The sequence below is a fragment of the Heptranchias perlo genome, chromosome 2 (assembly GCF_035084215.1).
Source record: "Heptranchias perlo isolate sHepPer1 chromosome 2, sHepPer1.hap1, whole genome shotgun sequence".
Lineage (NCBI taxonomy): Eukaryota > Metazoa > Chordata > Chondrichthyes > Hexanchiformes > Hexanchidae > Heptranchias > Heptranchias perlo.
Window position 1 is genome coordinate 155,407,457 of NC_090326.1, and position 24,907 is coordinate 155,432,363.

The window sequence follows — 24,907 nt, forward strand, 5'->3', positions numbered from 1 at the left end:
ATGCTCAGTCATTGAATATTTTCAAGGCTGAGATCGATAGATTTTTTTGGACTCTAGGGGAATCAAGGGATGTGGGGATTGGGCGGAAAAATGGAGTTGAGGTAGAAGATCAGCCATGATCTTATTGAACGGAGGAGCAGGCTCGAGGGGCCATGTGGCCTACTCCTGCTCCTATTTCTTATGTTCCCCCTATCTCCAATATTTTTATAACTAAGAAACGAAAGTCTTCAAAGAAAATGAAGGAAACACATGATTTTTTTTTTAACGCCCCTATGATTTTTCTCCCGAGTTGCTGGCAGCAGTGTCCTGGAGATTAATCTTTAATTCGTTGGGGCTCACACATGAATAATGGTGTGCCTGTGAAACTATACCCCAGCATATGTGTGAGCGCCTTCAGGAAAGGAGGGGAGAACATTATTAAAAACAAATCACAAGAGTTCAACACGAGGGATAGTAGAGTATGTAAGAGCCTACCAGTTTCCGGGGCTGCCAGAGGCTCCACATTGGATTGATTGGCCTCTGAACAGTGGCTGATGGAATACGATTTATCAGGAGCTGATAGTGGTGTAAAAATGAGTTTTCATTTTGCAGCTGCTTGGAGAGAACACCAGGCAAAGATTTATAAAGTAAACCGCCGTCCACATCCTGGCTGGAAAGCATCTGTGGAAAGAAAATTGATTACATTTCAGGAAAGAAAAGAAAGCTGGTTGTGGAGCAGTCATAGTAAAAATAATAGGAGAGCAATTAAGCTGTCAAATACAATTACCATTTGTATGAAATCAGTTCAGATTCTCCCTCCCGCCGTTTGATAGCAACGGTAATTAGCCATTGACTTTGCTGCGAGACACATTCTAATTCCATAAATCAGTACTGTATTGGGGCTGTAGCCATTAGGGTGATTTAATTAGGCCAAATGTTTTACATGGGAATGAGGATTGCTGAACACACGCACGCGCACACACACACACACACCTGCCGACCCGTATAAAGTCAGTTTTCAAAATGCAGATTGTTGTAATGGCATTAGCTTTCTTTTAAAACAAACATATTGGTGATGATTTTATGTTAACAAGCGCGTGGGATAATTTTTTTTTAAGAGCTGCGCTGGGCGCTCACTTCGACTTTGCCTATAGCTAGAATGTTCCCACAGCTTGCTGGAGTGTCTCATCAACGCAGCATCAAATCCTGTCTCCCAGCTATCCTTCTATTGATTTTTTTTTTCTCTTCCTCTGTACACAAACTTTAATCACTCGCAAAAAATAAATCACTCGCAACAAATCAATTTTTAAAAAAAATCGTTACCTGAAAGCTATAATTTATCACTGCACCCTTAAGCTTGAATGTGACTAGATTAGATAGATTCGTATAAAATACAAGTGTTTGCTGCTGCCTGGTGCTTCTTTCCAAAGACATTATTGTTCTGCACATGGCCAATAATAAAGCTTTGGTTGGTCATTACCTCTATCTCTATTTCTGTCAATCATTGTATATGAGTGTAGCTATAAATTTTCATGTTGTTCCTTTTCTCTCGTTTTCCTACTTCAGCTCGCCTAATAATTTTTTTTGAAGTATTTCTTCCCCCTTCAGCTGATCAGATGAGATGGTCAGTGTTGCAAACTCTTTTCATGGCTGCCAGCTTTGTTTTTCTGTGACTGGATGGATGGAATACTGTTTCTCTGCTGATCCTGTTAGTTTAAGGAGTTCTTTCGGCGGGGGAGAGAAATATAGGGGTCGATTTTGACCCTTGGACGGCCGAATGGCACAGCACGTCGATCGGCAATATGCGCTGACTGGTAGATGGTGAAGCCCCGCTGACTGGCAGAGCGCGCTGATCGGTGATGTGCGCTAACTGGCATAGCGTGCCGATCAGCGATGTGCGTTGGCTGGTAGACTGGAGGGGTGTGCTGACTGGCCGCCCGTTCTGGTGGCGAAGTGGCCACCACAGTTTTGAGGCCCAGGCCTCATTTGAAATTGACAGACGACCTGCGGAGGCCAAACGGACGTCCTGATGCGGCTCGACGCCCTTTGGCCTCAGGAATGTCAGCCGGCTGGGACATTGGCAGTGGCTTGCAGGTAGGTGTTCGGGGAGGGCAGGGGGCGCCATACCGGGCCGAGCCGGCAGAGGCCCGCGGTATATTTTGTGGAGCCAGAAGGAGCACTCTTGCATCTTCCAGCTCCACAAAAAAAAAATCAACTTTTGAAATTTTACTGGCGGTTTCCTGATCAGAACACCTGTGGGTATGGGCAAACCGTCGTGTCGCAAGCTCCGCCCATGTGTCCCTTAAAATTGCAATCGGAGTCCTAGCTACGTCATTGAGACCCTAATTTGTATTGGAAAGAGGCCTCGCGCTTCAGCTGCCCGATGGTCGGAGTTACCGGGCTACCGACCTCATTGATAGGCCCTTACCGCCCCGTTAACATTGACTTTCCCCAAGTGAAAATTGCCCCTCATTATCCTGCCCCACTTGGGATGGAACCCTCTGTCTAAGCCTCAAAACTGCCGAAACATACCCAATAAGTCTCGCTGTCTTTGTCCCAGATTTTATTCCCAGAATTCTGGTGAGATTCGAGCCTTCACCATGCTCTGATAACTGAACAGCAAAGGCCTGCCCGAGACCCTCACTTGAACTTTCCAACCAGGTGGGCACTATATTGAAAACTTCTAGAACTTGCTGCCACTTAAAAGATTTTAATTTCTCATTGATCTCAAATTGGAGGTCATATTCAAAGTGTAGCCAGCAAAGCCCAGCCTGTTCCAGCTCAGCCCAGCCCTGGTCATATTAGCCCAGGCCAGCCTACATTTTAAAGTATTTCATTTGGGTTTTGCCGTGTAGCTTTATTCACCGTCTATCGAGAAGAATTAAAGCAGCACTCTCCCAGATATTGAAATTTTTTATCAACTGAAGAACAGTTCTGTGTTTGTGTATTAGAGCTGTTAAACAAATAAAAATTTCAGCTTCCTGGGCTGCTGGGGTATTATGATTATAGGAACAACTCAGACAACTATGTGTGTAAGGTGAAAATACTCGTTAGAAGCTGAACTATGGTCTACTGAGCTATAGTGGTAAATCCTCATCTGTGTGATTTAGGGAGAAAATTCTCTCTATTACAGTTTGCTAAATTCATTGACTGCAAGAGACTTTGATACCTGGACTTCCCTGCCTAACATCATTGTGGGAGCACCACAGCGGCTATAGTGGTTTAAGGAGAAGGCCCACCACCACCTTCTCAGGGCAACTTGGGATGGGCAGTAAATGTGACCGTGCCGATGTCACCAACATCCTGAGAATAGATATTTTTTTCTTTGAAGCTGAGTTTAGATCATTACAATGAAAGAATGCTAAATTCCATAATTTTAGGCTTCATTTATTTTAGTGAATAACTTGAGTTTTTGATTTACCAAAATGCCGGTTGGTCAGAGGAATGCGTTATTATATGCAGAAAACATCCACATATGTAAGACCTTGCTGGGAAGCTGCATACACACTGCAGGCAAGAGAAGTAAGTCCCTCTGGGAATTGTTAGCATAAATCTGCCTTCAGACTAGCTCTTATTATGGAGATTCTCTGCAGAAGGAGGGAGTGAGTAGAAAGCCCTGGTCATCTGCACCATCCTTTGAGCAGATTTGACCCCCTGTCTGACTGACCCTTGGGCTTTGTGATACTGGAGCAGTTCTGATTCTTTAGTCCTTGCCTAGAGCAGCTGATGCCTGGTTAATGCCTGGCATTAAGCAAGAGAGGCTCTTGAGAGGCCCAAGCAGGCTGTTGAGTCCTGACTGGGCCAGTTCAAATCATAGAATCTTACAGCACAGAAGGAGGCCGTTCGGCCCATCGTGCCTGTTTGAAAGAGCTATCCAATTTAGTCCCACTCCCCAGCTTTTTCCCCATAAGCTTGCAAATTAGTCCTCTTCAAGTAGATGTTCAATTGCCTTTTGAAAGTTCCTGTGGAACCTGCTTTCACCACCTTGTCAGGTAGCGCGTTCCAGATCTAAACAACCCTCTGTGTGAAAAAAATTCTCCTAATTTCCCCTCTAGTTCTTTTGCCAATTATTTTAAATTTATGATCTGTGGTTACTGACCCATTTGCCAAAGGAAACAGTTTCTCCCTACTTGCTCTATCAAAACCCCTCATAATTTTGAATACCTCTATTAGGTCTCCCCTTAACCTTCTCTGCTCTAAGGAGAACAATCCCAGCTTCTCCAATCTCTCCAAATAACTGAAGTCTCACATCCCTGGTATCATCCTGGTAAACCTCCTCTGTACCCTTTCCAAGGCCTTTACATACTTGCTAAAGTATGGTGCCCAGAATTGTACACAGTACTCCAGCTGATGCCTAACCAGTGATTTGTAAAGATTTAGCACAACTTCCTTGTTTTTGTATTCAATGTCCCCTATTTACAAAGCCAAGTATCCCATACACTTTCTTAACCACCTTACCAACTTGCCCTGCCACCTTCAAAGATTTGTGAATATGCACCCCCAGTCCCTCTGCTCTTGCACCCCCCTCTCAAAATAGTACCATTTAAATCATACTGCCTCTCCATGTTTTTCCACCCAAAGTGCATCACTTCATACTTATCCGCATTAAATTACATCTGCCATGTGTCTGCCATTTCACCAGTCTGTCTACATCCAGGTGAAGTGCTGTATGAAGGACCTGACGAAGGAGCAAAGCTCCGAAAGCTTGTGATTTCAAATAAAGCTGTTGGACTATAACCGGGTGTTGTGCGTCTCCTTACATCAATCATACTGTACTGTGACAGTCAGGCATTTCTCACACCAGCCACCCTGACCTCTTTGATTTAATGCCAATTAATCCTGGATTAAGGTAATTTTATTCTGTGGCTCCTTGTCCAGTAGGAACTTGGTTAACACTGCTTAAACTTATTTCATATAGGGACCTTACAGCCTGGCTGACACAGGAGATAAATGTTCTGGACATGTGAGTTTTGGTATCAAGCATTGGAAACAAATTAGCAAGGGAAATTTTTGCACAGATCACAGTTGGAATTAAGGGATATGGGGAAAAAGCGGGAACAGAGTACTAAGTTAGACGATCAGCCATGATCATTTTGAATGGCGGAGCAGGCCCGAAGGGCCGAATGGCCTAGTCTTGTTCCTATTTTCTATGTTTCCATGTTTCCATTAGTCTAGTCTGGATCTTACTTCCCTATATTCATATTGTTAAACTTTTTGCCACTGGATAATAATAACAAGCTACCCACTGCTGTCTGAGGAAATTTACCAATATGGGAGGGCTTTTTAAAAATCGGGAGAATGTGATTCCCTACTTGTCAGGCCTTGTTTCAGGTTGCTAGGGGGCCAGGTGGGAAGAGGGGAGGGGGGTCAGTGGATTTCATGTGACTCCTGAGGAGCTGAGTCAAAATTAAATAGCAGTGGCAGAGATATGAGAGCAGGTTGCTTGATATTTACTTTGCGCAAATTACATATATGCTATGGGGATAATTTTCCAAGTTCATACTGCTGGTGGGAGCATCTTTCCCTGTCCCTGCTCCACCCTCTGGCCGTACATCTTGGGAAATTGGGGGTTCACCACGCCTGAGGTCAGTCGATACAGCATGAACTTGGAAAATCAGTACATTGTACATATACACATTGTGTATAAATATATGTATGATAAAAATATATTTCATACATTTCACATTCATTTATCTTAATGCTCATTCTCTTAATTAATAAACCTCTACAATTATATAAAACATTTTAATATATAAAAATCGTCAAACACAATTTCATATTTTTCAATTAATTAAATTAATTTCATTTGAATTTCTCTACATATTTTCTTTATCGTTTACATTCATTTTCTTTGTTTTTAACCAACACCTAAAATGTACCGGCACAATATTAAATTCTCCATTACACTTTTGTCATCCTTTCCTCATCAAGCAACACGTTATGTGCAAATATACACAGTATCGTGGAAGACGAGCCTGAGAGTGCCACTAACACACCCACAATATATCCTGTAATAAAAATCACAATTTGACACATTCGGTCACCGTAAATCAATAGCCTTCGTAATATAATGTATGTTACATGGGATGAAGCGTGTATCTTCTGACTCACCATGAGTAATGCTACTGGAAATCTGCCAGTATATTAAAAAAAAACATTGCTACTAGTGTGCGCTTTGTCACATTTTTGAGCAATGCTTGTATTATGCATTTTTCTGTCATATTTTCATCTCGCTTAAATTTGCGACAACTCAGAAACTGTATAATTATGAGCATGAGGAAAATGATCCAATTTTTTTTTAAAAAGTAGAAACTGAATCAAATTATTCAAAAAAGTTAAAAATTCTTTCGATCACTTCAAATCAGAACTCCAACTATGATTCCTGACAAATATCTACCATGCAACTTATTGATGCTACGTTTTCAAAATTTTCAACCTACATTTTCTTTTTCTCAGTCTGCAGAACACATACAGGTTAAAAAAATAATATGAGAAACACATCAAAATGTTAAAGTGCAAAACAATATTTCAGCGGACCGATAAAATTGCTGAACTTCAGACAGAATTTTGTCTTGTTAAGTTTTTCCTCCAGGCCCATCCTTTGTCAGGGTGCTGCGGTTCTGACTCCATATCTGTTCTCACAGTTCAGCTGCTTTCAAGCCCTGGTGTTGCCTTGAGCAATGTTGTGGAAAGTGTTCCCATTTTTTTCATGCCCGTTCCTGACTGCCCATGTTCCTGCCTGGCAACTGCTCTGCCACTTGCTAGGCCAAGTCCTTCCCAATTGGTCTCTGCTCCTGCCCTACCGCCGGCTTCAGTGCTATATGCAATTTATACTGCAACTATAGTGGGCAATCACAGCATGTGTGTGAAGCACTGAATAACGGCTTTTGGTTGACAGTCCCATCAATGAAACATGTCATACCAATCTGGCAAGAGAACCAGAGAATTGTTTTTATGTAGCGAGTTGTTATGATCTGGGATGGACTGCCTGAAAGGGCAGTGGAATCAAATTCAATAATAATTTTCAAAAGGGAATTAGATATTTATTTGAAAAGGAAACATTTGCAGGGCTATGAGGATAGAGCAGGGGAGTGGGACTAATTGAAAAGCTCTTTCAACAAAGTTCCGACACAGGTACGATGGGCCGAATAGCCTCCTATGATTCAATCGACAAAGACAAAAATGATCTTACAGGCACGTGCTTACACGATCACCAGACATACAGAGACAAAATATATAGATGGGTACAAGAATACAAAAAGTAGTGAGGACTGCATGGTTTACAAAAGTCCGTTGAGAAAGATAAATTGCAGAAAACAGAAAGATCTAAAAAACTTTAGCTATGTTCATAGTTGATGACATATTAAAGATAGGATAGGATCTTTTAGGATGTTAAATAGATCCTTTACTTCAGTTTTCACAAAGACTGGTCAAATTCCAGATTCAGTCATTTTGGATCTGGAATCGATACCATGGGCTCGATTTTACCGTCTGGTTTCCTGTGCGTTTCCAGCGGGGGTGCCCCGAAAATCCCGATATCCAGGCATGTGACCGGATCGCGCCACGATCCCACCCACTTCCGGGTTCCCCGATGACGTGCGGGGGTGCGTGCATAGCCCCCGCTGGTGGGAATCCCGCAGCAATTAAAGCCAGCGGGATGCCACTTGACAGTATTTATTTCGCTTGTTCAGGTCATTAACTGACCTGATTAAGGGACTGTGTGTGATTTTGGAGAAACATGGGACTGTTTCTCACACTGGGGGAAACAGTCCTAGTTGAACTGGACGTGTTGCAGCCGTCAGCCTGTGGCAGCTGCAAAGGTCCATTTGACAGGTGGCGGGGGGGGGAGACCCTCACCCATTGCAGGAGGCCGCTTTGTCACTTGGGACAAAGTGTGGCCTCCACCACCCCCCTCCTGCGCAAAACAGACAGGATTCGCGGAGACATGGCAGTGGTGGTGCCAATATAATGTGTGATGTGAGTTGTTCTGAAATTCAATATAGGTAACACCCATGACAAACCCTCAAACACCCTTGTGCATCCCCTTCATGCTCACGACACGTTTGCCTTACGCTGCCTACTGCACATATATGATGCATGCCCTGTGGCTGCAGCACAGGTGGTGGCAGGTTGAGTGAGGCTGGCCGTGAGGGAGATGCACGAGAGGGTGCGTATGGGATAGAGCCATGGGATTATATGAGGATTGGGTTGAGTGGTAGTGGTGGGATGAGTACTGGTGAGGTGAGTAGGTGCAGGTAAGATGAGGATGGGGTTTGAGTGGGTATGAGGGGTGATGTGACAGAGCGGTGTTGGCGGTGCCGAAGGAGGTGTGGGGTGGGGGCAGTGTTGTGGCAGACAGAGTGTCGGGGAAAGACTAAGTGTTCTCACTGTGGCTGACCTACTGCAGTCATTGGAGCGCCTCCTGCGCACTGTATGCATGTGGGCGATATGTTGGTGGTGCAGGTGACCTCCTCTGCCACCTCGAGCCAGGCCTTCTTGGTGGCAGAGGCAGGCCGCTTCTTCCCGCCCGCCGGGTGGAAGATCTCTGTCCTCCCCCTCCTCCTCACCCCATCTGGTGATGCCTGGGGTGAGGCATCATTAAACTGGGAGCAGCCTTCCCCCTGGGCTGCTCCATGCTGTAATGTGTTCTATTGGTTGCAGCATCTGTCAGTGGAGGACTGCCCCTTTAACTAGAGAGCCTCCAGCTGACAGATTGTACTGCGCATGCGCAGCCCGCCCGACGCGCAGACCAGCAGCGCGGAGCCCGGAGGAGTAGGTAAGTGGCTCCAATTAGTGGTTTGCCTGCTACGATCGCGCGGGCAACCCACTAATTTCACCGAGCGTGTTGGCCACGCTCCCGAAACCCAACCCGCCGGAAACCCGCAGGCCTGCTAAAATCAGGCCCCATGAGTCGACGTTAGTAAAGCATGTTCGCTGTGAAAACATTAAATGTTTAAAACAAGGCACCTGGATTAGCTAGGATACATCTCAGAATTCAGAGGGAGGAAATAAGCAAGGCTGTGGTAAATATTTAAGAGTTACATAAGTAGTGGACCTAAGTACTAGAGGATCGCATATGTTATCCCAATATTCAAAAGAAGAAATGATCCATGACTGGCAATTATAGATCAATTAGCTTAACATCTGTAGTGGGGAAAATACTCAAGAGTATTATAGGCATGCTATCAATGCTCATGTAAAGAGTACAAATGATATAAGGGATAGTCTGTATGGATTTTGAAATAATAGCTCATGATTTACTAATTTAATGGATTAATTTAAGGAGGTAACCATATTAGTGGATGAGGGCTATCCAATGGATGTAATTTACTTCAATTTTCAGAAAGCGTTTTATAAAAATCCCACATGGACTCTTGCCTGCTGTCTAGCTGTTTTCACTGGTAGGAGAAAGTCCCGCCATGTGTCAGGGTCATGGTAGAGTCATATATCTAATTATAGTGCTCCGACCGAAAAGTACTGTAAGAAACCACAAACCAAAATTATACAAAATCTCAAATCACATACTACACAGGATGTGATAGGAATGTTACCAACTGAGATGTCAGTTTGCCCCTCTGGCACTGTTGTTGCTTTCTGCACTTTCTCTGCAATTGTCTTGCCTTTTCAGAATTGAGAAAGGGAATGGGGATGAAGGAGGCATGATCAAATTTGCTCATCCTTTTCCTTAGCTCCCAGTTTTTGTGACATATTTGTAATGTGCCCCTCATTTTTCCCTATGCTGCTGATTGATGGAGATTGATTGCTATGATTAGTCAACAACTCCATTATCATTGCGACTATCAGGATGGTAGAAGGCGAACTAAATGGACCTTGGTCTTTTTTTGTCTAGCAGTTCTTATGTTAAGGAGGGAGACAAAGGCCACACACATGTTGTACCCCCATTCTTCACTGTGTATCCTCTGTGCTACCTTCTTGAGGAATTACGCGGATCATTCAGTTTGGATCGTCAGTTTACATAGGCTTGATCTGAACTGAAACTCAGGCATGTTCGTGACTCGTCAGTCTGGTTCAATTATTCTCTGATGTTGGAGACATACAGATGGCACCAAATGCAGTTTAGCTTTGTTGGTGATGGCACTTTTTGTTGAAAATGCCCTGTGAAACCTCCTTCCGAGGAAAGTTTTGAGGCCTCCAATTGCACTGGCAACAGATCATTTCCACCAGAGAGTTGCCTCTGAGTGTGTCCTTTCCATTGGAGGCAACCTTGTAATGTAAAGGGGGTATGTGAGGTAGTCGATAGAAACTGGTATCTGATTTCTTTCTCTCAGACTAGTAGAGGAGATAAAATCGCCATTGTCTCAACTCTAGTTACAAACCAGGTGAGATGTTCATTGGTTCATATAAATCAATGGAAATCTGTGTTTTAAATGACTAACTTCATAACCTGCTATGAAACCCACACCGCAAAAAAACATTGGTTAGATAACTACAGCAGTGGGTTGCTGAATGTGCTTCTAAATGTGTATTTAAAATGTGTATCTTACATGTGTAACTGATTTTCCACAATGTTGTGTGGTCTCAGTTGGTCTCGGAGAGAAAGCTTCAATTGCTTCTCAGCTGGAGTAGTTAGATGTAAGGCCCATCCCATGGGAAAGGACGAACAGGATCATTCCTCCCCTCTGACCTCCTTCCTGGAGCACCTGTGGCAGATGCGGTTAAGTGTGTGACCTTTGTCTGATCCTTAATACTGAAAGAGGAAGAACAGTGGCAGGGAGCAACATAGGGAAAAATAATGTGAATAAATATAGATATTAGCAGATATCCCGTGGTATTGTTGCTTCTAATGATAGGGATGTTAAGCCATCCAAATGCACAATGTATTATTAACTAATACTAGTTGATCTCCTGAAGAAAAATAAAAACAGAATTGTTTATCTTCCTGCAACTTGTTCTTTCCTGCTCTCATTCTTTCTGCTTTGCTCTCTGTGTCTCCCTGGTTTTTTTCTCTGTATGGCTGTAATGATTGTTCACATTGTGGTGCCTACTTTATGTCATTCTTTCTCTCACTGCTTGTGTAAGTCTCTCCTTCATTGTGCCTCCATGGTTCTCCACTGTCTTCATGGTTCTTCTACCCTTTTCCCTATTCTCAGTTTTCATCCATTGCCGTAAAGAAAAAAAAAGAATTTGCATTTATACAACGCCTTTCATGATCTCAGGACGTCCCAAAGCGCTTTACCGCCAATTAAATACTTTTGAAGTCTAGTCACTGTTGTAATGTAGGGAAACGTGGCAGCCAGTCTGTGCAAAGCAAGATCCCACAAACAGCAATGAGGTAATGACCAGATAATCTGTGTTAGTTATGTTGGAAGATGTTACGGAAGGGGGAGGTCGCCATCTGGAAATACTGCTGGGGTGTGGGTCTGAGACTTGAGCTCTGGAACTAGACAGCACTCAGTGGAACTGGGTCTACCATGTACTAGGAGGCTGCACTCAAAGGTAGAGGATGCAGTGCGGTGTCTTCCAGTGCTTTAGGGGTGGGGGATAGGAGAGGGAGGTCCTGCGGTTGGGCAGCACTAGGAAGGAGGGCCCTGGGATTAGCAGCACCAAGGAGGGAATTTGGCAACACTGAACGGGTGATCCTGAGGATTAGCAGCATGGTGGTGTCCTGAGCATAGCAGTATTGGGGAAGAGAATGTGGGGATTGCAGCTCAACTTGGGAGCAGTTCGGGGGAGGGGACGCACTGGAGCAACCCAGAAGCAGTGTCTCAGAAAGTGACCACAGTCCCAATAACAGAAGAAAGCAACTGAGAAAGAGGAGGTACTAGAAAGGCTGGCTGTACTTCAAGTAGATAAGTCATGGATGGGATGCATCCTAGGTTGCTGAGGGAATTAAGAGGTGCTGGCTATAATCTTCCAAACCTCCTTAGATGTCGGGGTGATGCCAGAGGACTGGAAAATTGCAACTGTTACACCCTTGTTCAAAAAAGGGTGCAAGGATAAACCCAGCAACTACAGGCCATTCAGTTCAACCTGGGTAGTGGGGAAGCTTTTAGAAATGATAATCCGGGACAAAATCAATAGTCACTTGGACAAGTGTGGATTAATAAAGGAAAGCCAGAATGGATTTGTTAAAGGCAAATCATGTTTAACTAACTTGATTGAGTTTTTTGATGAGGTAACAGAGAGGGTTGATGAGGGCAAAGCGTTTGATGTGTATATGGACTTTCAATTGATAAAGTGCCACATAATAGGTTTGTCAGCAAAATTGAATCCCATGGAATAAAAGGGGCAGTGGCAGCATGGATATGAAATTGGCTAAGTGACAGGAAACAGAGAGTAGTGGTGACTGGTTGTTTTTTGGACTGGAGGAAGGTATACAGTGGCGTTTCCCAGGGGTCGGTACTAGGACCACTGCTTTTTTTGATATAAATGCTCACCCGACGAAGGAGAAAGCCTCCGAAAGCTTGTGATTTTCAAATAAAACAGTTGGACTATAACCTGGTGTTGTAAGATTCCTTACATTTTTTGATATAAATGAATTGGACTTGGGTGTACAGGGCACAATTTCAAAATTTGCAGATGACACAAAACTTGGAAGGGCAGTAAACAGTGAGGAGGATAGTAACAGACTCCAAGAGGACATAGACAGGCTGGTGGAATGGTTGGACACATGGCAGATGAAACTTAACACAGAGAAGTGCAATGTGATACATTTTGGCAGGAAGAACGAGGAGAGGCAATATAAAGTAAATGGTACAATTCTAAAGGGGGTGCAGGGACAGAGTGACCTGGGGGTATAAATCTTTGAAGGTAGCAGGACAGGTTGAGAAAGCGGTTAAAAAAGCATACGGGATCCTGGGCTTTATAAATAGAGGCATAGAGTATAAAAGCAAGGAAGTAATGTTGAACCTTTATAAAATACTGGTTCGGCCACAACTGGAGTATTGTGAAGGCCTTAGAGAGGGTGTAGAAAAGATTTACTAGAATGGTTGCAGGGATGAGGGTCTTCAGTATGTGGATAGACTGGAGAAGCTGGGGTTGTTCTCCTTGGAGCAGAGAAGGTTGAGAGGAGATTTGATAGAAGTGTTCAAAATCATGAAGGGTTTAGATAAAGTAAATAAAGAGAAACTGTTCCCATTGGCGGAAGGGTCGAGAACCAGAGGACACAGATTTAAGGTGATTGGCAAAAGAACCAAAGGCGACATGAGGATAAACCTTTTTATGCAACGAATAGTTATGATCTGGAATGCGCTGCCTGAAAGGGTGGTGGAGGCAGATTCAATCGTGCTTTTCAAAAAGGAATTGGATAAATACTTGAAGGAAAAAAATTTGCTGGTCTACGGGGAAAGAGCAGGCGAATGGGACTAACTGGATTGCTCTTACAAAGAGCCAGCACTGGCTCGATGGGCCAAATGGCCTCCTTCTGTGCTGTAACTATTCTATGATTCTATGATTGTAAGAGGTGTGGGGAGGTTAAGGGGAGATTTGATAGAGGTGTTCAAAATCATGAAGGGTTTTGACAGACTAAATAAGGAGAAACCGTTTCCAGTGGCAGAAGGGTCGGTAACCAGAGGATACAGATTTAATTGGCAAAAGCACCAGAGGCGACATTAGGAAAAAAGTTTTTAAGTAGCAAGTTGTTATGATCTGGATTGCACTGCCTGAAAGGGTGGGTGAAACAGATTCATTAATGGGGCAGAACTTACTCATTCTGGACGCCGTTCCTCAATGGTGTCCTCTTCAATCGCCGTTGAATCCATCGGAGCAAGTTCGCGAATACGCACATGCGCAGTAAGATCCCAAAATCGCAAACTTGCTCCGATTAGTTCACCATCTTTTTGACAGTTCTGAATTAAAGGGCCACCTACGTACAATCAATACAATCACCAATCGTAAACTCACCCATCTGCCCAGCTGGAACGAAGATACGCCACAAGAAGGTATGCTTGAAAGTACCAGCCCTACACTACTTTTTAAAAGCACAGAGACTTATAATGACTGCAAAACAACAAAAAATTACATTTTAAAAATGTGGACTGTCTGATTATTCCTATTTTAATATTTTTTGATCATATTGAAAAAAATATTTTTTTAACTTTTAACTTCTATATGTTTCAGTACATTATAAATCATTTCCTTGCCTTTTTATAATAAGGTATGTTATTATGTTAAATTTTTATTTAGACTAATGTAGGGAATGTCACTTTAATGAATGAGTATTACTTGCCTGCTTATGGGCGGGGCTTGCATGCGCACGTGGCCTGTGCTGATCTCGGAGCGCACTACTGGAGAAGATTTCAAAATTAAGCAAATGGACGCCGTGGCCTTCACGGTGAATATATTTGTATTTTTTTATCCGCAGGATGTGCGGTGAGCCTTGCCACGCCGGTCGGAGAAAGTTCCGGCCCAATAACTTTCAAAGGGGAATTGGATAAATTCTTGAAGGGAAAAATTTGCAGGGCTATGGGGAAAGAACAGGGGACTGGGATTAATTGGATAGCTCTTTCATTGATGGGCCGAATGGCTTCCTTCTGTGCTGTATCATTCTATGATTCTATAATATGAGCAGAAGCAAATTTGTTTCCTTTGCTGCAAGTTGTATTTTGCTGCCAGTGGATTGTGACAAAGGAGAAAACTGCCTCAATTGAGTTAAATGACCACCAGTGTTCTGGGTTTTCCTTGTTGCAAGGGAATAACACACCGAATATATATTATAGCACTCTTTGAGAGCTAAGTGTTTTGAGACTTGTGAGGTACTGTGCATGTCTCAGTGTATGCCCAGTTACACATCTTCAAATCAAACACGAAGCCTTTTCAGAACGCCACTGGTCCTTGGTTTCTAAGAGTGATAGTATTTTAACAAAGAGCCATATAATGGGTGAAAAATCCTTTTAAAAGGAGGTAAGTTACCTGGTAGACCCTGAGTGTACTAAAGATTGCAGTGTAAATCTCAATCACTGGTACAGATACTGTAGTCCCAATCTGAGCTGTTCCTTAAAGGGGATGATATTGATGGAAACTTGGGGTACATTTTCCTCAGTGTGTAAAGATAAAGAAAAATCCTTTGAATAAATTGTCATTAGTCTATTATGACAATTTATACAGTGATCAGAAACCGATGACAGTTCAACAAACACGTTTTTCTTTACAGTGCTAACTATGCTACTTGTGCTTAGTAAGCCAAAGATTTCTGGATAAGTGTTAGCATGATGAAGGGATTCGACTGAATAAAAGATGTTACAATAAAATCTTTTACAGTGTAAGGTGTGTCGCAGATAATCCTAGAAGTATTACCTTCAGAAAAAAGCTTTCCCGTGAACAACGAGGCTTTGAACTTTGTAAAAAATGTTATAGTCAGATGCAGTTTAAATTGCCTGAGTGGCAGGAAGCAAAGGGTATTGGTTGACGAGTGTTTTTGTGACTGGAAGACTGTTTCCAGTGGGGTTCCACAGGGCTCAGTACTAGGTCCCTTCCTTTTTGTGATATATATTAATGATTTGGACTTAAATGTAGGGGGCATGATTAAGAAGTTTGCAGATGATACAAAAATTGGCCGTGTGGTTGATAGTGAGGAGGAAAGCTGTAGACTGCAGGAAGATATCAATGGACTGGTCAGGTGGGCAGAAAAGTGGCAAATGGAATTCAATCCGGAGAAGTGTAAGGTAATGCATTTGGGGAGAGCAAACAAGGCAAGGGAGTACACAATAAATGGAAGGATACTGAAAAGTGTAGAGGAAGTGAGGGACCTTGGAGTGCATGTCCACTGTTCCCTGAAGGTAGCAGGACAGGTAGATAAGGTGGTTAAGAAGGCATATGGAATGCTTTCCTTTATTAGCCGAGGCATAGAATATAAGAGCAGGAAGGTTATGGTGTAACTGTATAAAACACTGATTAGGCCACAGCTTGAGTACTGTGTACAGTTCCAGTCACCACATTACAGGAAGGATGTAATTGCACTAGAGAGGGTACAGAGGAAATTTACGAGGATGTTGCCAGGACTGGAGAATTTTAGTTGTGAGGAAAGATTGGATAGGCTGGGGTTGTTCTCTTTGGAACAGAGGAGGCTGAGGGGTGATTTAATTGAGGTGTATAAAATTACGAGGGGCCTAGATGGAGTGGATAGGAAGGACCTATTTCCCTTAGCAGAGAGGTCAATAACCAGGGGGCATAGATTTAAAGTCATTGAAAAAAATTTTCCTCAGTTCCCCTCTAATCCTTCTACCACTCAGAGGGTGGTGGGGGCCTGGAACTCACTGCCTGAAAGGGTGGTAGAGGCAGAAACCCTCAACTCATTTAAAAAGTACCTGGATGTGCACCTGAAGTGCCGTAACCTATAGGGCCTCCACCAAGAGCTGGAAAGCGGGATTAGGCAGGTTTCGGCCAGCACGGACATGATAGACTGAATGACCTCCTCTGTACCGTAAATTTTCTATGATTCTATGAAATCCACCTGAAGTACAAAGGTGGTGTTTATCCTGGTGTTAAAACTCATTTCTTTTTCCACAGGAGAAGCTCAGGTTCTAGGTAAATGACTTGTCGTAGTCTTTACCGAGTGCTGTTGGGATTCATTGGATAATAAAAACTTGATATGTGACACAAAAACAAAATATGATTTTCTTTTTTGAGACTCAGAGGCCAATTGCAAAATATAAGGAGCTGTAAAGGGTTTGTACTGGAATAGGGGTAAAGAGTTGAGGTACTTAATTGCCCTGCATTCCCATATACTCACATAGAAATGGTTGCCAACAAAATATTGGGCCTAAATTTTAACATGGAGCCGGGAAGAGGGTGGTGGTGGGGGGCGGGGGGATACTCCTGATGGGAAACCCAGAAGTACAGGTTTCCTAGATGGCCGTACAATTTTGACATAAGGATGTCTTTTTTTTTTGTCGATTTCCCGCCCGACATGCCAGCCTGATTGACAGGCTGGTCATCAGTCGGACTGAAGAAAAGGCAGGAAGCGGATCCGAGAAGTTAAGTCTTGGGAGTTGGGATCAGGAGTCATTCGGGGAGGGTCGGGAGTCATGGGGGGAGTGTTGGCGTTTGTTTTTGTTGGGGGGGTGGGGGGCGCCTGGAAATCATGGTGGGGGGTCACTCGGGCCTCGGGGAAGCGCTCCTGCTCCTCCGGGCCCACAAGCGGTGCGATAAAGGCACTTACCTGTTGATCCTGGCCTTCTCGCCTCCTCTCACATGGCGTGAAGCGGAAGGCCTGGGAATCCCAGCACCCACAGTTAAAAATAAAAAAGCTGTAAAGGTGGAGGCACAACTGTCCCTCAGTACTGCACTGACATGCCAGCGTAGATTACGTGCACAAGTTTCTAGAGTGGGGCTTGAACCCACGACCTTCTGACTCAGACAGGAGAGTGCTACCACTGAGTCATAGTTGACACCAGGGCCTAAATTTTAACCCGGAAGGGGTGAGTTTAAAAATCTAAAACCCGTCCCCAACCCACCCATTTCCGGTTTTAATTCTTTGCTGCTTCATAAGCACAGTGATAAATCTCTCAGAAGTAAATGAGCAAAATGGAGCTTTCTTTAAAACTTTCAGTATACAGTCTATATCTTGGAAACTTATAGACATTCCATTTAAAAACTTCACTAGCTCAAAAGTGGATGGGTGGCAACCTTATAAAAGCTACAACTGCTCGTAGGCATTTGGGCTTGTCTCCTTTAAGAACAGAAATGGTACCATTTTGATCTTAACGTTAGCAAGCCGTCTATTTACTTGATGTAAAATAACCCAACCTTGTACCTTTTTTATAGAACCTCTCTAATTTTGTTTTTCTTTCAGTGAAGGGAACCAGAGTGCTAGCTACAGGAGGAGCTTCTTCAAATCCAGATATACTGCAGGTAGGACATCCAGCCCCTATCACACAGCTCTCTGCTGTTACTGATACGGTTATCTCAGTCCAATAATTAGTAGGCGCCAGCGGAGGATGAATGAGTTCCTATCTCCACCTCCTGAGTTACTCTTCACCCTGCTTAACACCTAATAATTACCCTTCATCGCAACTAGATCAAAGCCAATTAAGGCTATCAATTCCAGTGCACAATCTAATTAACATATCAAAGACACACAAACACCTGTGGCTTTGTGTTTATAGCTGACCAAATAGTGATGTGAAATTTTAAAATTCCATTGTCATTATTTTATTAACTCCCAATTTTTGCATTATCTTCAAAAGCGCAAACTGCTTTAATCCTTTATAGGTATATCCTAGATTCAACCCCCCCTCCCCCACCCCCCATCAGTGCTGCATTAGCTGGTCTTGGTTATGGTGGTAGCACTGGAATCAGATTCAGGACCCTGAGCCAGGAAGGGCCAAAGTTCTCACTCCAGATCACGAACAAGTGAGTCCTACTGGAAAGTGCACGTGAATGGATGTCAGGTGAAGACAGCAAATACTAGAAATCTAAATCTAAAGCAAAAGCTGGGAATGCTGGAAACACAGGTCAGACAGCAGCTGTGGAGAGAACAGGAGCATGGTAGTACCGTGGTTATGGCACCGAACTAGCACCCGAGAGGTTGTGGCTTCACATCCCAGCTATGGCAAATTGTGAAATTGCTTTCAATAAATCTGGCGATTTGTGGGCTAGTACCAGAAGAAATAACTGTGAAAGCTGTTGGAATTTTATTAAAAAACCCGACTGGTTCACTAAAGTACTATCCCTACACAATCTGGCCTACAGGTGACTCTTAATGCACCCTGAGGTGGCCTAGCAAGAAGCTGGAGAAAGAGATGGAGAGTTTGAGGAGGTTTGTAGCACGGGAGGAGGTTATGGGGTCGCAGGCATGGAGAGATTTAAACACAAGAATGAGGATTTTGAATTTGAGGCATTGGAGGACTAGAAGCCAATGTAAATCAGCAAGTTCAGGGCTAATAGGCCAGCGGATCTGGTGCACTATAGGATATGGATAGTAGAGTTTCGGATGAGGGTGGAAGAAAAAACTGCAGTCAGTACTCCAACTGTGATCTTACTCAGGTTTCATATAGATTCACCATTTCATCTTGACTTTTATATCCTATACCTTTTGCCATAAAACCCAGTATTTTGTTAGCTTTTCTTTGGCCTTATCCACTTGCTTCTCTTATCCTGTGAACCTGAACCCCCCCCCCCCCAAATCTCTTTTACATCACTCAGCCTTCCCCCATTCAATGTATAATTTTTTTTACCAAAATGTACCACCTCACACTTACTGATAATGAATTCCATCTGCCACTTCTTTGCCCATTCCACCATCTTATCAATATTCTCTTGCAGCTTCCTTTGATCCTCAGAATTATTTACTATGCCTCTTATTTTAGTAGTCCTATATCCAAATCATTGATGTACACAGTGAACAGAAACCGTTCTAAAACAACCCTGTGGGACACAGCTACACAATTTGAATCATCCTGAGAATCTGTCCTTAATTCCTACTCTCTGTTTCCTCCCTCTAACCATTTTTAAAACCAACTTGCTATCCTTCCCCCAAGTCCATACCCCTTAATCTTCTCCAATAGTCTCCTGTATGGTATCTTATCAAAGGCTTTCTAAAAGTCCATGTACACCACATCCACTGCATTTCCCCATCTGTCACCACCTCAAAGAACTCTTGTCAGGTTTGTCAAGCGCGATCTTCCTCTCTGAAATCTGTTTTGACTGCTTCTAATTATTTTCTCTTCATCTCGATACTTAGTAATTGCATCTTTATTTAAAGATTCCAAAATTTTCCCTACCACGGAAGTATAACAACAACATCTTGCCTTTAACGTAGGAAAACATCCTAAGGCGCTTCACTGGAGCATTATCAGACAAAAAAATTGACCCCGAGCCAAAAAAGGAAAGATTAGGAGGGGGTGACTAAAAGCTTGGTCAAAAGGTTAGGTTCTAAGGAGGGTCTTAAAGGAGGAGGATGAGGTTTAAGGAAGGAATTCCAGAGCTTAGGGCCGAGACAGCTGAAGGCACGGGTGCCAATGGTGGGGCAAAGGGAATGGATAAGAGATCAGAGTTGGGGGAACACAGAGTTCTTGGAGGGTTATCGGGCTGGAGGAGGTTATAGGGATAGGGAGGAACGAGGTCATGGAGGGATTTGAACACGAGGATGAGAGTTTTAAATTTGAGTTGTTGGTGGACTGGGAGCCAATGTAAGTCAGTGAGCACAGGGGTGATGGGTGAATGGGACTTGGTGCGAGTTAGGATACGAACAGCAGAGTTTTGTATGAGCTCAAGTTTATGGAGGGTGGAAGATGGGAGGCTGGCCAGGAGAGCATTGGAATAGTCGTGCCTGGAGGTAACAAAAGCATGGATAAGGGATTCAGCAGCAGATGGACTGAGGCAGGGGTGGAGACGGGCGATGTTACGGAGGTGGAAGTAGGTGGTTTTTGTAACGGAGAGGATATGGGGTCGGAAGCTCAGCTCGGGGTCAAATAGGACACCGAGGTTGCGAATGAGGATTTTAAAGGAGAGGCAAGAGGAGTGGAACAAGTTGAGATGCTGCCAGGGCTAACTCCATCTCCCTTTTCCTCCTTTATCTTAACTAATTTCTCTAATACTTTATTTAATATATCTCATCTCGCTTTTAACCAACTCAGGATTTACCTCCTCCCCAGTATCCATCTCATCTGCAAATGTTGATGCAAAGTATTTGTTACTTCCCCACCAATTTCTGCTTATCGTCTACTAACTCACTATTCTTTCCTCTCAGGGGTCCCACTTCCCATTTAACAATTCTCTTTTTACTGATATATTTGTAGAATACTGTTTAATCCTTTTTAATATTTTTTGAGATTCTCACCTCATACTCCCTCTTTGCTTTTCTTATCCCTCTCTACTTATTTTATCGTATTCTCTCTTAGTTTTATCATACCCACAGGCCCCATATGCCCTCCTCTTCATCTTTAGTTTGTTCTTAACCTCTATTTATACATTCTGAAATATGAAGTAATCTCTTTTTTTAAAGTTATTCTGCATCTTTGCAATCTTTTTTAAAAAAATCCCATTGTTGACCTGCAATCTTGTGCATTAATTTATCTTTCCACCTCACCTCACCTCAGCTAGTCCACTCCTCACCTTTCTAAAATCTGCTCTATTCCAATCCATTGCCCTTATTTTTGTACTAACTATTACCATTTCTATTTGGACCTTAAAGCTTAACATATTATGGCTACTGCTTCCAAGGGTGCTCACCCACATTTAACTCATCTACCCGACCCATTTTGTTACTCATAACTAGATCTAGCAACGCCTCTCTCCTAGTAGACATACAAAACTTACTTTTCATATGTTTTATGATTTTGTAGATTAGGTGGGCGAAAGTGAAATCAAAGTTTAAGAAAACAGGACAGAGTTAGGAGCGGAAATGAGGAAGACAGGGTAGCAAAAATTCAGTGTCTTAAAATTTGTAGTTAAAATATTTGTTGAAGGTATTTGTATTCATTGTTTTAGAGTATATAGGGGTTATATTGGAAAACAGGTGCTCTGATCACGGTGCGTGATTAACCCACGCCCAGTCATTGCAATGCGTAACATTCATGCTGCCTGATGATTTAAATGATTGCTGCGTGCAGCCAGCTCTATCTGCACCATTGATTGGCTGCACACATCAGCAGGGGGCCCCGATATCAGGAGTGGCTAGCACTACTTAAAGGCAGCCTGCACCTGGTTGCAGGAAGTGCTGGAAGTCCATTGGGAAGTAAATCTGGGCTGGGATTTTGTGAAGAATGGCTGCGCCTACTAGAGAGTGTGCACCAAGGTTCCCGGATGATGCACTGGAGGCTTTGGTGAAGTAGGTGGACATTAGGAGGGGCATCCTATATCTGCAGGGGAGCAGGAGGCCCTCCAGACATACGCTGAAGATGCAGTGGGAGGAAGTTGGGGATGAGGCCAATGCCAGGAGCGTAGCACCACGAACGTGGATGCAGTGCAGGAAGAAGTTCAATGATTTGTCACGAGTGGTCAAGGTGAGTGAGTTCAATTGTCAAGTGGCATCTCCTACCAAATGCACCACTAGCCTCATCCACTGCTCCACGCACGACATCCCCTGTTACCCACCTACCAACAAACTCTTTCAATCAGTATGAAACTCTTCAAAGCAGAGGTGTCGTCTCACCCTCACACATTAGCACTGTTGCAAACCGCACACCCATAACTCACAGGTCACGCACACTGATAGCTATGCAATTATGACAGCCAGATCACCCAAACATCTTGCATGACACTCACTGACACACTTCCCTCTTTGTTGCAAGAGAAGGTGGCGCATAACAGTAGGTAGCAGGAAAGAACTGGAGGACGACAGGCACGCCTACACATCCTTACCCCCATGGAGGAGACGGCGCTGTCCATCATTGGAAGGGCCATCGCTGAGGCTGTGGCCACTGGCAGTGCTGGAGGTATCGATGATGAGGGTCTCGGCATACCTAATCTTCCTTCTCACTTCCCACATCTCCCTCATCCCACCATCTTTTCTGACATGTGCTGCAGCTGGTGTAAGCACGCACTTCTTACTTTCTCCTCTCCCCGCACTACAACTCAACCCGTGTCCCTTTGTCATTTCAGATACCCAAGAACTGGAACCTGCACAGTCAGAGGAGGCAGAGGACGATGACGCAGACACAGCGTCACTCGATATTACACTCGCAGCCACCAGCTTGGAAACTGACACTGCACGTAGTTTAGAGGCTAGGATAGAGTAGGGATCTACACGTGGCGAGACACCGGGCACAAGTGCACAGGAGCCGGGGTGGGGAGAATGGATACCGCAGGTGCCAGCTCTCCAGAGGGTGAGGTCGCACACTAGTTCTGCTGCAGAGGGGTCAGGTGATGACTTTGATGGGCCAGGCTACAAAAGAAGGCTGTGGGTGTACACCACCAAATGCTTGGTGCACTGGAAAGCCTGCCAGAAAGCCTGAGAGCAATGTCGAGGGGCATGAGGGAGTCCTGCTCCAACTTGGCTTAGGGCCTTGCACGGAGCTTGGAGCCCATCCTTTCCCACATGGAACAGGTGGTCACCTCCATCAGCACACCTGTGGAACTCACCATGATGCAGCAGCATTTGATGACCGATGTCACAGCTTCCTTTGCAGCACAAACATCTTCCATCCAAGGTCTGACTGCTGCATTTGGATCTTAGACTGCTGCTTTGGAAGCTCAGACTGCTGCTATCGTGGCTCTGGGTACCACTGTGGAAAGAGGCTTCCAGGGCATCACAGCAGTCCAGCAATCTGTTCTCCAACAGATCACCAGGATTGCTGATGCGCCACCCCGGGAGAGTGGCAGTGGCGCCATGGAAGATGAACCTGCTGTCTGTTCGCAGGTTGACAGCATTCCTCTGCCACCCCTGCCGCTCCTCCAGTGCCCTTGCTGTTGCCTGTCAGCCAGCCAGGCCAGACTGCTGCAGCCCAGGCCAAGATGGTGCAGTCTGAAGCCGGGCCCTCCCGGCCCAGAGCTGCTCGAGGCCGTCCTCAAAGGCCATCTGCCCGCTCAGCTGAGTACTGCAGGGCTCCTCCAGTGTGGTCCAGGCAGCGGAAGCTTTGCTTGAGGACGCCTATGGTGTGCTCTATGATGTTCCGTGTGGCAGCATGGCTCTCATTGTACATCTGCTGTGCATGTGTGCGTGGGTTCCTGAACGGAGTCATGAGCCATTTCACGAGGGGATAACCTTTGACTTGCCGTGGTGGTTGAAATGTAGGTGGCACGTTGGACTGCCGCAGAATGAAGGAGTCATAACTGCTGCCAGGATAGCGGGCATTGACCCACATGATGCGCAGCGTGTGGTCGCACACCAGCTGCACGTTGAGGGAGCGGAATCCCTTTCGGTTCATCAATATGGCCGAGTTATGATGTAGAGCACGAATGGCAATATGCGTGCAGTCAATGGCACCCTGCACCAGGGGAAGCCTGCAATGCGAGCAAACCCTCGTGCTCGCTCCTGCTACTTGTCCCTGGCAAGAGGGAATGAGATGAATCTGTTTCTGAGTGCGTGCAGAGCCTCAATGACCTCCCTTATACAGCAGTGCACTGCAAACTGCGAGATGGTGCTTATATTTCCGGCAGCAGCCTGAAAGGAGCCAGAGCCATAAAAATTAAGCACTACGGTTAACCTGACAGCCACAGGCAATGCTGTCCTTGCCCTGCTCTGAGGCTGGAGTTGTGGCTTTAGCAGTTGACAAATTGCAGTCACAATCTCTTTAGTGAATTGCAGCCGTCGGATGCACTGGTCATCGCAGAAGTTGAGGTAAGAGAATTGGTCCCTGAAGACCCTCGTTGGATATGGCCTCCTGCTGAGTGACCTGCGCCGCCTCCTCCCTCTTGTAGCAGCTTGTCATGCTCTGCGTGGCCTCTCTGCATGCTCCCAGTCATATTCAATTCCCAGCGGAAGCCCTAGCAGGCCAACCATGTCTGGAAGCAACATTGTTCAGCACATTATTTTAAATGCCACTATAAGTACTGCAAGACCAGCCAGACCACTCTAGCGAATATTGCAACTTTATCCAAGTATAGGAAACTTCCACAAACACGTACAATTGTACCAGCAGCCAAAATAACTAAACAAGCAACTAACCTGTAACTCCTGCATGATCCTTTTAAATAGGGAGGTCCTTCATGCCGTTTTAAGTCCTGTTCAGCTGTGCAAGGTTAAGATAGTGTGTTGACTGGAACGTGATGTTCTAAAATGTCACTGGCTGCTTCAAATCATCGTTGCACACTGATTTGCGTCATAATCTCCCTACTCTACATGCTGCTAGCGGTCGGTAGGTGCATGCACGTGCAAACTCCTTTACCAAGATGGTGTCCTGCACACTTCATGTTGGAAGTGTGTGCACGCATCTGGGACACTATTTTCGGGGCTTAGGTGTCCGCATAGTGCCTACATAACGTGCGCTATACGGCCCAATTTCGCCCCCATAGTGTTTTAGCTCTAGAATGCAGGTTATTCCAATAAAGCTATTGTAGATATGAAAAGAGCTTTCTTACAGTGCTA

The 24,907-nt window shown here is 44.5% G+C and overlaps 1 protein-coding gene across 4 annotated transcripts in view; it reads left to right on the plus strand.

Annotated features, from left to right (window-relative positions):
- Nucleotides 1–24,907, plus strand: part of xylb (xylulokinase homolog (H. influenzae)) — a 204,801-nt gene that overhangs the window by 130,189 nt on the left and 49,705 nt on the right. For all 4 annotated transcript variants that reach the window (XR_010957849.1, XM_067967913.1, XM_067967897.1 and 1 more), the window contains one exon: nucleotides 17,732–17,790. Coding sequence is in view for 3 of the 4 variants with exons in the window: in XM_067967913.1 (XP_067824014.1) it covers nucleotides 17,732–17,790 (59 nt within the window). In the remaining variant the exon portion in view is untranslated. The remainder of the gene's footprint in view (nucleotides 1–17,731; nucleotides 17,791–24,907) is intronic.